Source organism: Carcharodon carcharias, chromosome 7 (genome assembly GCF_017639515.1).
Source record: "Carcharodon carcharias isolate sCarCar2 chromosome 7, sCarCar2.pri, whole genome shotgun sequence".
NCBI classification, from domain to species: domain Eukaryota; kingdom Metazoa; phylum Chordata; class Chondrichthyes; order Lamniformes; family Lamnidae; genus Carcharodon; species Carcharodon carcharias.
The window spans coordinates 34,393,859-34,406,544 of NC_054473.1; the positions used below are offsets into that span (position 1 = coordinate 34,393,859).

At 44.0% G+C, this 12,686-nt stretch overlaps 1 protein-coding gene across 5 annotated transcripts in view; it reads right to left on the minus strand.

The window, feature by feature from the left end:
- phf2 (PHD finger protein 2) overlaps positions 1-12,686 on the minus strand; it is a 148,934-nt gene that overhangs the window by 37,041 nt on the left and 99,207 nt on the right. For all 5 annotated transcript variants that reach the window (XM_041191913.1, XM_041191912.1, XM_041191911.1 and 2 more), the window contains 5 exons: positions 12,457-12,563; positions 12,234-12,325; positions 11,275-11,364; positions 9,745-10,011; positions 3,217-3,336 (listed from right to left, as the gene is read on the minus strand). In XM_041191913.1, the coding sequence (XP_041047847.1) occupies positions 3,217-3,336; positions 9,745-10,011; positions 11,275-11,364; positions 12,234-12,325; positions 12,457-12,563 (676 nt within the window). The remainder of the gene's footprint in view (positions 1-3,216; positions 3,337-9,744; positions 10,012-11,274; positions 11,365-12,233; positions 12,326-12,456; positions 12,564-12,686) is intronic.

Sequence of the window (12,686 nt, forward strand, 5' to 3'; positions counted from 1 at the left end):
TAAGCAGTTGAGGATTGTCCAAATTTTCGGTGGAAGGTTGAAACCTGGGACTTCATCACTTGGGTCTGTTATCAGGTTGAGGTTAGTGATGTTTGCAGTCAACCAGGAAGTGCGTCATTGAGAAAAGGGGCTTTTGTCAGTTTGTAGGGTGTGGAGTGTGTTCCAGCAGATACGACGGGATTTCAGACCACAGCAGAGATTTTTTTTAATATCGGTATTTTCCATGCCCACTGGCGTCAGATGTCATGGCGGGCATGAGCAGACAATATGGCGGGAAGGCCAAAAGTCAGTTTCACGCTGTTGTGAAACATGTTTGCAACCATCTGCTCTGCTGCATTTCCTGTCTCTGGACATCGGGAACTTCATTGTAATACATCTGCATTTCATTATAAGCCCAGCTCGCCAGAATCACCCCCCCACATTGGATCATCCAAGCACGTCAGCGTGCTTCACAACAACATTTATAAGGTATGCAGTTGGCGAGCTGCACTTCGAGGGGAACTCGGAGGTGAGTGCACAGTAACGTTGTGCAGCACTTGCGAGGGACGCCTGTGGGACCTCAAAGCTGAGGCGCTGTGCATTCAAGCAAGGCCACAGGCAAATTGCATTTTCCCGGCTGGCTGACAGTGCGGTGCCGGTGCAGGGACTGCCCTGCGGTTGAAGCGGGTTGGTGGAGGCAAGAACTGAAAGCAATTGATGGTAGTATACAAGCATGTGGGAGAGAAGCAGCCAAGCATTAGGGAAACTTTGTACAAAGTGACCATTCCTCCGCAGCTGGGACAGTTCAGATGCAGCCACATTGACGTGCTTGGAGTCGGGCCTCCAGCTTATGTGCTCACTCAAGCAACGCAGAGGCCTGAAAGTGCCACAAAATGCTCCAGAGTTATTCACCCCTCGGGTGCAGACTGCAAACTAACGAGCGTTTTAGAGGACTGCAGAACAACTGGATGACTGGCACAGTGTACAATCTCCTTGATAAAGCTGGCGATGGAGTAGTCACTGGTGGAGATGATCAGAGCGCCTTGCAATGTCATCGTTCCGGTTTGGACCGGTCTCTCCAGGGTTCAGGCTAACAGTGCAGCCTTGCAGTATGGATTAGGAGAATCCCTGCGCCTGAGCTACGAGCACAGCATGCAGTCCAATGGGCAAAGCTGTCACCAATCAGTCAGGTGGAGTGGGGTGGAGGTGTTTGGGGTTTCAGGCAGCTAGGCAGCGCACTATATTCTGGCCATCTAAGTGGTGGCCAGCACTCTCTGGGGTGCATTAAGGGCCTTCAGGCTTAACCAAGAGAGGTTCTTGGTACACTCAATCTAATTCTTGCATCTCTCTCTTTCATCCTGCAGGAGGAGTAGATCAGGGTCATGGAGACTGGTGACCTAGCCGCACACCTCATGGCTTACAGAGAGCGGAGACGAAGGAGGAGAGCGACGGACATGCCTGGCTGGACAGGAGGAGGAGCAGCACCCTCAGGAATAAGGGGTGGCTGGGGCCTCGCTCACACCACTGAAGAGCCATAGTAAGCCACCACTGGTCAGCGCCTAGCCAGACCCAAATCTATGGACACCGCCTTTCATTCCTGCAGATGATCATGAACCAGATGTCGCTGAAGACTGCGCATGTCTAGGGAACTGGTCGGTCACATTTACCAGCTACTGCAAGATTTAGCAGCACAGGGGCTTGGAGGCATCCACTGTCCGTGGCCATGAAAGTGACTATGGCGCTCAATTTTTAAGCCAGTGCCTCCTTTCAGGGCTACACAGGTGACCTCTGTGTGATATCACAAGCCTCCACCTACAAACGCATCTCGGGGTGGGGGGGGGGTGGGATTCCCTGAGCCGGGAGAGCAATCTTTAGCGCATGCGCGCAAAAGAGCACACAGATCTCCTTGAGGCAAAGTGCTACCTCAGGGAGATCGGCTCAGGTTTGAAACTTCAAATAAAGATGAGAGAAAAATTTTGCTGCCATGTCCCCTCATGTGACACTGTCACATGAGTTGGGACATGTCCATAACTTTTAGTTTGAAATATTCTGAGATTTTTTAATACTCATGAAACCTCATTCCGCCCGTGGATGAGGTTTCAGGCTTTTTCAGAAGCCCACCAGGGCTCCCGGCCTGCCCACTAACCTTAAGGTTGGACAGGCAGGTCTATTAATGGTTTCAATTAGTTTTTTAATGGCCTTAATAGGCTGTTGACAGGTCAGCAGGCGCACAGCCGAGTCGGCTGCGCACCCGCCAACATGAAAATCTAAATGACACAGGGTGATGTCAGGACGCACGCCCGACGTTGCCCTGCGTCATTTTACATGTCGGCATGTGGGCCCTGCCCCTGCTCGCTGAACAGAAGATTCTGCCCATGGATTCGCTAATCAGGCCATACAATCAACAATGCAGTTGAACAACAAGTGATAGAAAACAAGGGCAGGATTTTTCGCTGAGTGGGCGCGTGCCTGGCCTGCTCGAGTGTAAAATGACACAGGATGATGCGGGGCAAGCATCCCAATGTCATCATGCACTCGCATGATATTTTGGTTGGTAGGTGCACACGGAAATTGGCAGCGTGCCCACCGACAATTAAAAGGCCTATTAAGGCCATTACTTGCCACTTATCTGCCCAAGCTTGAATATTGTCCAGGCCTTGCTGCAATGGACATGGATTGCTTCAGTATCTGAGGAGTAGCGAATGGTGTTGAACATTATGTAATCATCAGTGAACTTCCCCACTTTTGATCTAATATTGGAGGGAAAGTCATTGATGAAACAGCTGAAGATGATTGGACCCAGAACACTACGCTGAGGAACTCCTGCAGTGATGTCCTGGGACTGAAATGTTTGGCTCCCAACAACCACAACCATCTTCCGTTATGCTAGGTATGACTCCAACCAGTGGAGAGTTTACCCCCACTGATTCCTAGTTCACTTCAGTTTTGCTAGGCTTCTTTGATGCCACACTCAGTCAAATGCTGCCTTGATGTGAAGGGCACCTCACCTCTTGAGTTCAGCTCTTTTAGCCATGTTTGGATCAAGGCTGCAATGAAGTTAGGAGCCAAGTGGCCCTGGTGGAACCCAAACTGAACTTCAGTGAGTAGGTTATTGCTGAGTAAGTGCCACTTGAGAGCACTGCTGCCGACAACTTCCATCATTGATTTTAACACATTACAAAAAGCACTGAAAGAAGACATGTGTAATACAGTTACATTTTTGTAGTATCATCCTACCTTGTATTTCCATTTCACTTCAGCTTTGCTTTTGTTCTGCTCTTGTATTCCAAATTTTACTACATCGTTTTGATTGTTTACACTTTCTCTGCCAGCCACACTTAACATATTCTTCGAAGCCTATGAAAAATGAAACATATTTTTACATAGCTTAAAATGCTGAAAAATATGAAGAAAGAGCTGGAGTTTAAATACAACAGGACAACATAATAGGCAGCAGTATTGTGCAAATGGTGGTCCTGTGTAAGTCCAAATGTCTTAACTGAACACAGTATGATCAAAGGTAAATCATGTGTTCAGTTATTGTACCAAACATTGCAGTTTAACAAGTGTCATGGCACAATTCCGTGTTTCATAGAAATTGCTCCATTAATTTTGGGACTGTTTCCAAAGTGATACAAATAAATATTTTAGTTAGTTAATAAAAATAACACTGGTTGAAAGTGAATAAAATAATAGAAGTACAACTTCACTCACTTCACTGTAGTGACGAGAATAGAATTATTTTGAGAATAATGGCTTTCCTCTGTCTTCCACCAAACATCCATTGTTGCCAGCTGCCCGTTTTTTATAGATTACATACACACCATTCGTAGTGAGACCAACAAAACAGCTGATTGCTGAAGGTGCCCCCATAACCCACTGCCCATAAGTTAGATTATGGGGAAAATCTAACTAACAATATTTTGTTGCCCCTCATACGAACAGCACAAATGGGGACTGGAAACAGTTGTCAGGAAATAGAGGATACCCATGAATATAGAAGAAAGACTTGCATTTATATAGTGCCTTTGACAACTACTGGGAGTCCCAAAATGTTTCACAGCCAACAAAGTACTTTTGAAGTCACCATTGTAATGTAGAAAATACAGCAGTCAATTCTGTTTTCTGATATTGTCTGGGGGCAGGTTTTGCGGTGCAATGGCAGGATCCCTACCTTTGGGCCAGAAGCTCAGGATTCAATTCCCACTTCAGGACTTGACGGCCATGGGAGGTGCATTCATAACGTGGCCAAATAGGTTGATTATTAGCCTGTAAATCCTTTCAGCATGCCAGATGATAGGCAGTAAGAACATCAGTTATCCTGGTCAGTCATACTGAAGAAGGCAATGGCAAACCACTGCAGCACTTTGTCAAGCATAACCATGGACCAAACCAATTTAAGTCCATGATCACCAAGGTCCTCTTAGGATATGGTACTGAATGAGGAGGAAGATGTTGATTGAGGGATAATATTTGCCAGAACGCTGACTTAACTCCCCTGCTCTTCTTTAAAAAAGAGCCATGGATTTTTTACATCCACCTGAGGGGACAGACAGGGCCTCAGTTTAATGTCTCATTTGAGAGACAGTGCAGCAACTCCTCAATGCTCCACTGGAGTGTCAACCTTGAATTTTGTGCCCACGTGTTGGAGTGAGGCTTGAACCCACAACCTTCTGATTCAGGAGGTGAGAGTGTTACCAACTGAGCTAGGGCTGGCACAGAGACAAAACTCCCTGGCTGCCTGTTCATCAAATTAGCTAACATACAAGAGTCGGCATGGCACTGTTTTAAAAACCTAGGGGGTGAATTTCTAGAGCTTCTCCTACTCATCTGCTGAAGAGCCGTGGAAACTACAAAAGAATGGCCAAAGTTATGGCAAGATTTGCACAGCGGACTTCTGCAAAGATGTATGCTCATAACAAAAGCAGTATATGATGCAACAAACAAATGTTTACAATGGATTTATTACTTCCGCTGCTGTCCTAAAACATTATAAAATAATGCTGTGGTTACTCAATACGGTAAAAAATTGAAAGTAAAGGGTTTGCAATCTCTTTGCAGTCCCCCATTTCATGCTTAACTGTGCGTCATTTCTAAATATACATCTTCAAATTAATATGATTTGTTTGCAATTTAAGGTGGTGCTTATGTGCAGGTTTTTTTAAAGATTGAAGAGCAAAAATTTCATCTCTTTGGTGCCGCTGGAGGTCTGGTGGCTTTTTGCTGGGCTAAGCCAGCAGATTCTGAAATGGTGTGCACAGCTCTTGTGAGGGGCGACCGCACCAACATCTCCAGCATATGGTGGGAGGTTGTGAAGGCAAGCTATCCTGACGTCACAATAAGTTAGCATGCAGGTACAGCAAGTGATTAGAAAAGCCAATGGAATGTTGTCATTTATTGCAAGGGGAATGGAATGTAAAAGTAGGGTGTTTTACTGCAGTTGAGCAGGGCGTTGGTGAGAGCATATCAGGAGTACTGTGTACAGTTCTGGTCTCCTTATTTAAGAAAGGATATAAATGCATTAGAAGTAGTTCAGCGAAGGTTCACTCGACTGATATCTGGGACTGGGGAGATAATTTTATAAGGAAAGATTGGACAGGCTGGGCCTGTATTCATTGGAGTTTGGAAGAATGAGATGTGATCTTATTGAAACATATAAGATCTTGAGGGTCTTGACAGGGTGGGTGCTGAAAGCATCCTGAAATGTTTCGCCTTATGGGAGAAACTAGAACTAGGGGACATGGTTTAAAAATAAGGAGTCTCCTCTTTAAGACGGAGATGAGGAGAAATTTTTTCTCTCAGGGCGACGTGAGTCTCTGGAACTCTGTTTCCCAGAGGACGTTGGAGGCAGAGTCATTGAATATTTTTAAGGCAGGGGTAGATAGATTCTTGACTAACAAGGGAGTCGAAGGTTATCAGAGATAGGCAGAATGTGGAGTTGAGGCCATAATCCGATCAGCCATAATCCTATTGAATGACGGAGCAATTCAAGGGGCCGAATGGTCAGCTCCTGCTCCTAATTCATATGTTTGTATGTTACACAGCCCAATCAGCTGATGCATCTCCAGAATACCTAATTTGAACTACATAGGTCCAGGCATTGAATGAGAAGGTCACTCTTCAAACAACAAGCGCAAAGCTACAAGATGGACCTTACACAAGCATTCCTTAAAGGGCCAGACACTGAAATTTCAGGCATGGTAATTTTGAAGAATTTTTGCTATAGTAGTGTCTGAATAGGCCCAAGAATGTTTTGGGATCTGTTGTGGTTCCTTGATTTGCCAGCGAGTGCTGTTTAAAGGGATGGCAGAAGAGTAGGTGACCACCTGGAAGTTCCCCTCCAAGCCACTCACCATCCTGACTTGGAAATATATCGCTGTTCCTTCACTGTCGCTAGGTCAGAATCCTGGAACTCCCTCCCTAACAGCACTGTGGGTGTACCTACACCGCATGCACTGCAGTGGTTCAAGAAGGCAGCTCACCATCAGCTTCTCAAGGGCAATTAGGGATGGGCAATAAATGCTGGCCTAGTCAGCAAAGCCCACACCCCTTGAATGAATAAAAAAAAGACCTGCCCACACAAAGGCAGCAAAAGGTATAAGGGTAGCAGTATCAAAGTCTCTGGGTCTGCAGAATGTCAACATGATGGAGCAAAGGCTGCAGAAAGGGTAATTTGCGTGACGTTCTGTGTCAACTAGGAGCTGGATCCTTTCACGCTCAACAGTGACAGGATGTTGTTGGATGGGCCAGCCAAAGCAGGGCTAGCATCTCAGTGCTTTCCTGTATGCCACCCCACTGAGGTACTCATTTGAGTCATCTGTGGCAGAATTCGTCTGTGACCTCACCCTCCAGTGAGCTAACAAACAAACCATGCTTTACATCTGGCCTGGCTGAAGCCCACTTGTGCCCAGTGACTCACCATGTGCTGATCCCAACTCGACACTAGCCTCCTTGGTACGATGCATTGCCAGTATCTGAGCTGGTGACTGGGAGTATCAAATCAAGTGATGGGGCTTCTTCATTACTGCTGTGCTGTGTTGCTCTCTCTCTTCTTCCTTCGGCTGCTGTGGCTCAGCAGGCAACAGCTCTTTGGTGTCTGAAAGCAGGAAATCAGAAGGGGAAGGCTGGTGTGAGGAAAGGGGGATGGGATGGGATGCAAGAGGTTCATGGTAACACCATCAGCAGCTTGCTCATCATGCCAAATAGCTGGATGAATGTAAGCTGGGATTTGAGAAGGGGCATAGGGCAGGAAGATACCACCATCCTCAATGTTCCCAGTGACATCTTCTTTGCGCGCCACATCATGCAAGAGGGTAGAATGTCAATGATTGTGTAACCCTGTGTCTGGGTGATAAGCATGTCATTGCTGAATAGCTGGAGGTATGTGGAGGCAGTGAGAGGTAATTGTGAGGGTGACAGCAACATAATGTGTGGAAGGTAAGATGAGGTGAGCTATCTGGAGGTTAGGCATATCCTCCACAAAGTGCTGCTGGGTGAGTGATGGGGGTGTGGTACATTGAGCAGTGTGAGAGATTGGTGGTGTGGTGGATCGGAGATGACATGTGAAGATGTATTCAATGACCCTTGACCAACCATATGAGGCCGTCAGATTTCTTCTGGTACTGCTGCCAGGTCATCAGTGCCAGGTACCAGAAATTTACCTTCAAGGCCCCTGCTCTCAATCCCTTGTGGGGGTTGTCATCGAGGGCCTTTGGTCCCCTGTGGAACCATAGCATCTCTACTCCTTCGCCCTCCACCGCTAATGCTTCGAGCGTCATATCAATCACACTGGAACCCTCTCTCTCTGCCCTGGTGTTCCATTTTCCATCTTTTAAATTGCAGCAGTATTATTCACTGCAATTTCCCTTTAAGAGAGACGGACTACCTCTGCTGAGTGTAGAGGTATCAAGCAGCAGTGCAGAGTAATTCAGCAGCAAAAAACCCATTTATCCATACACTACAATCGTGGCAAAGAGGTGAGAGCATCAAGTTTGAATGCTGCCCACCTCCGACAGAACGGGAGTGGGCAGGTTGTGAAACACGACCCTATGACCAAAAAGCAGGTCAAAGTTTTAGCCTTCAATGTCTATCTGTTGGACTGTTCGGAGATGCCTTTGTCTATTGACTTCATCAGAACGCCAGGTCCTTATTCACTAAGTATCCTCTAACTTGTAACCTAGGAGATCCTGAGCTACACTCAACTTTAAATTTGTTTACGAGCTCTTGTATTTGTTATTTCAAAATGGGTTCCAATGTTGAAAAGAAGGTGAAAAAATATATTTTCACTTCTCGGCTTGGTTTACAATAGAATGGAAGTATCTCTCTGGCTATAAGGGTTCTACTTGAATTAAGTTAGGACAATTTCAGCACAGATGTTAGCCAAAAAAATATAGCAAGCCATCATTAATTAATGGGTAATCTCACTTGCAGGCTGAAAGGATGGTTGTTGTGAAAAATGGAAAACATTCCAACATTGCAGTGGTGAGCACCTTTCTGAGATGGGAGAGAGGCACAAAACTGAAACAGAGTGGGAGCTGTATTCTGCATTTGAACCTGCACTGTGCCTGACCTGGGTGAGTGATGCTTAAAACAGCTGCTGAAAATGAGAAACCAAGATATCACAACGCTACAGGTAAATATATGACCTTTTGCCTGGAACACTGCAGCACTTGTGAACTGGAGTTATTGGTTCCAGTAAACGGAGGCAACAATTACAAGGGGAGGGAAAAGGAGTGATTCATAACATAGGGACAGGAGGGAAACTCCATGGTAAAGGAAGGCAAATATAGGCAGAGAAGGGGAAATGGGTTGCAATAATGGGTAGAAATTGACAAGAACTAAGGGGGAGGCAGCCAGAAAGCAATATAGAGAAAGGGGCAATGGATAAGATAAGGTACAAAATCTGTGGGCAGTGTTTCAAATGGAGAGGAAGGAAAGTGTCAGCATTGACTGAGGAATGGGGAAGGCACAGGAGCAGAGTAAGATCTAATTTCTCTCCCCAAACTAGGGCAGGACTTTTTGGATGGCAGATTTTCCCGCCCCACAACCTGAATGCCTTCTGTCCCGCAGCCATTTAACAATCCGAGGAGCATTAATTGGCTGGAGACAGGACCTCTGCCATCACACGGGAGGAAGTCCCGCCTCAAAGAGCTGCTGGCCATCTCATTAGCCAGTAGTTCTGTAATCCCAGGAGTGCTACTGGGAGCGGTGGAGCAGAGCCGCACCGCCAGTCAAAGTGCCGGTCCCACAACCCCAGGTAAGCCCGGGATCTCACAGTGGTGACGGGAGTGGAGAGGGGGTTGGGATTGTGATGGCAATGCCAGGTGTGGAGGGAGCACCTGGGGATGGGGTGCCCTATCTAGAAATAGGGCCAATGATGTGGGAGACCCCCACCTTTCCCGCCCGAGGCCCAAGCAAGGTGATCTGTTGGGTTTCCCATCACCCTCACTCCCACCCCTGAATTCCTCCCACCAGCTGAAAAATTGTGGCCAGGTGGGTAGCGACCCTTGAGTGGCTAATAATTGGTCACTTAAGGGTCTCAACTGGGGCGAAGGCAGCAAGGCCACTTTAGGCCTTGCCCACCCCCATAAAATTGCAGACAGGTCAGGGACAGGCAGAAGCTCTGTTGCACAAATAAAAGAAAAATATGTCTACTGTTACATTTTCGATAGGGATTTGCATTATCTCTATTTACAAAGCATTATCACATTAGGTGACAGATAGAAAGATGAATTCACTTTTAATCTAGTAAAAGGATAAACTCACCTTTCCCCCTTTCTTTGGCACTTCAGTTTTAATCAAAGCCTCCTTTGTATGTGCCTCAAGAATGTCAAGGTTTGGAACTAATGGTGTGCTTTCTTTTTCTTTCTTCCCTTTCTTCTTTCCTCCTTCTTTGGCCCGTGAAACTTTCTTTTTTTCTGACTTCTCAACAGATGCTGTTCCTGTGTGTGCTGGCAGTTTGGCAGGTATTTGAGGACTTTTGGCTGTACTGATTATATCACTCACCTCGCTTTCATTTGTCTTAAGTGCATTCTGTGATGAGATAAAGATTGGAAAACATAACATAACCTGTAATTCACTGACATCCAAACTGATAAGCAAATATTCTGCTCCTAAACATTTCCAAATGTGTTACTATTGAATATCTGACTGCAGACAAAGGTGTAATACCTTCTTCTTTGGTATAAATTCCATTCATGAATAAGCTGCTTCCTTAAAATATTGTGGCTTTTACATGTAATATTCAGTTATGCTTTTCTAATTTCATTTTAATATTCTATCAAATATAACTAACAAATAAAAATCAAAATGGGAGAGTTTGCTTTCGTGTGTAGCTTAATATGAGGACAAGGATTTCAAATACTTTCAATTAAAAAGTTATTTGTACTAACTGCTAAATTTATTTCTGTACCATCTACTACTGAGTTTTGAGTCCAACTAAAATGAGCATTATTTATTAAAAAGTTACTCATACCTTAATCAGAGTGTTTAGATATCTTACATACATACATACAACCAGAGTTTCACATAAAGCTGCAGTACCTTATAGAAAACATCAGTGGTTTCACATTATTTGTTGGAATGGCATTTATCTTAATACCATGCAGTAATATAGAGTCTGAAAATACAGCAACATTACAGAACACACTGTTAGAATATTTACTGAGACTCCACCTACTTTTCTTTTGCCAACTGAAATATCTCATCCCTGTACAGTGTCATGTATGGGTCTAGCAGTGCAAGGACGTCTAGATGTTCCAGTGATGCTGCAGAAAACATCTTCAGGAACTGATGAGTCTGAATCTTCCAGATAATAATGTATAAAAAGAATGACATCACTGATGATCTACAATGAGGGATGTTTAATCAAATTTTCTTTTTTCTCCTATTCTTTAAATATACACATTTTTAACATTTTTGTGCCAGACACAAACTTCATCTGGTAAAAATTAAACTGTTTACACTTAAAACAATAGAAGTTCCTATGAAATACTGCAGCTTTAACCCCTAAAAAAGTATATTATGGACATAACTGAAAATTCATTTGACTTTGCCAGGAAAAAAAATGATTTCATGAAATGCCATTCATTTCCAGTAAAAGGTCTCCCAACAACATATTTACTTTTTTAAGTAAGAATCTTTTTACAACTATCTTTATTGAACCTAAAAAAAGTCTTAGGTCAAAAAGTAAGTAAATAAAGCGTAACAGGAAGGCTTGAACATTATTTGATATCTTTACTCTATATTACATATAAGGAATAAAATGTTGCAGTCAGATTACAGAAGGAAACTTACCTCTGCTATTCGTATTTCTTTGGCAAATTCTTTAATAAGTTGTGCTGTTTTAATGGTTTCTGGAATCTCATCTTCATGATCAGCTATAACCTAAGATGAAAATATGATGGAATAGGTCAATAATTGATAAATATTAACTGCAGTTAATGGAGAGGGTTTGGACAATGAAACCTGGTGGCCAGGAAGTGTCACTAGTCACTAATTTGGATCATAACCTTTGAAACGCCTGAATCCAAATGACCAGGAATGTACAAGGTTACTTCCTCCTTCTGTGGTCTGTGTCAAAAGGTAACTTCCAAAGTGGCCTTTGTGAGTAACTTGCAAAAATGGAATTGGATTTACACTTGAAAGTGAAAATGTTGCAGGGAAAGAGCAAGGCAGTGGGACTAACTGAATTGCTCTTTTAATTCCACAGAGTAGAAATTCTGGAACAGTTTTCAGGCCCAGAATTTGTCTTGTGCAGAGAGCACATGCCCGAAACGAGGGGCCCAAAATTGGCTCTTGGGCTTTATCGAAAAATTCCGTGTGATATGCCGGCTCCTGTCACACTTTAACAGGTAGCTTGCCCTTCAAGTGGACTGAATCTTGGGCTAGCAGGAACTTCAAGTAAGTTCCAATTGGAAGGACAGCAGGATGAGGGCTGATGGCCGTTGTCAGGGGTGCAGGAGCTCCTCCTGAATCTATAATAAAAATAGTCACAAAATTATTACTTACATTTTTGGATGCAGCCACTGATTAGGGCTCATCATGCTACAACACTCCAATTACCACGGGGTTCTAAAAACACGTCTTATGTCCCTAAGTAGTACAGGTAAAAGGGCTTAACATCTGTTTTATGTGGCACTCCCAACACCTGAAAATCATCCAAGGCCATACTGGCAGGGACCAAAAACTTGCAAAATTGATCATTTTTGCCTGCATTTACCTACATGGCTGCAAGACAGCACAACATTCTTTACCTGTTTCTTGGTCCATGACCTGAAAGCACCATTTAGAGCTTTTGCTCCTAATACTAGATAAGTTGGAGGCTGCTTCCCAGATTTGTGCAAACCTATTGAAATCAAGAAAGGAATAATATAATCAGTATCAGTTGAAATCAAGTATAAATGAAAAGCTTTTGAAGAATTAGACAACTGATATATCATAGGATTGGGAAAAGTTCTTTTAATTGATTCACATTACCTTTGAATGTCTCAAGGAGATATTTGCCAACGTACCAACATATGACTTCAAAGTTTGAGAACTTAATAAGGCTGCCAATTTTCAATCGTTTTTCCACTTCATAAGCTCTGTTAAAAAGCAAAATTATAGTTAGATTCATGAACAACCAGTTTAATCAATATGATCTAGAATTATACAATGGTCCCAATTTTGGGTTAAGGATTTTTGTGGGGCTACCAGTGCTCAATTAA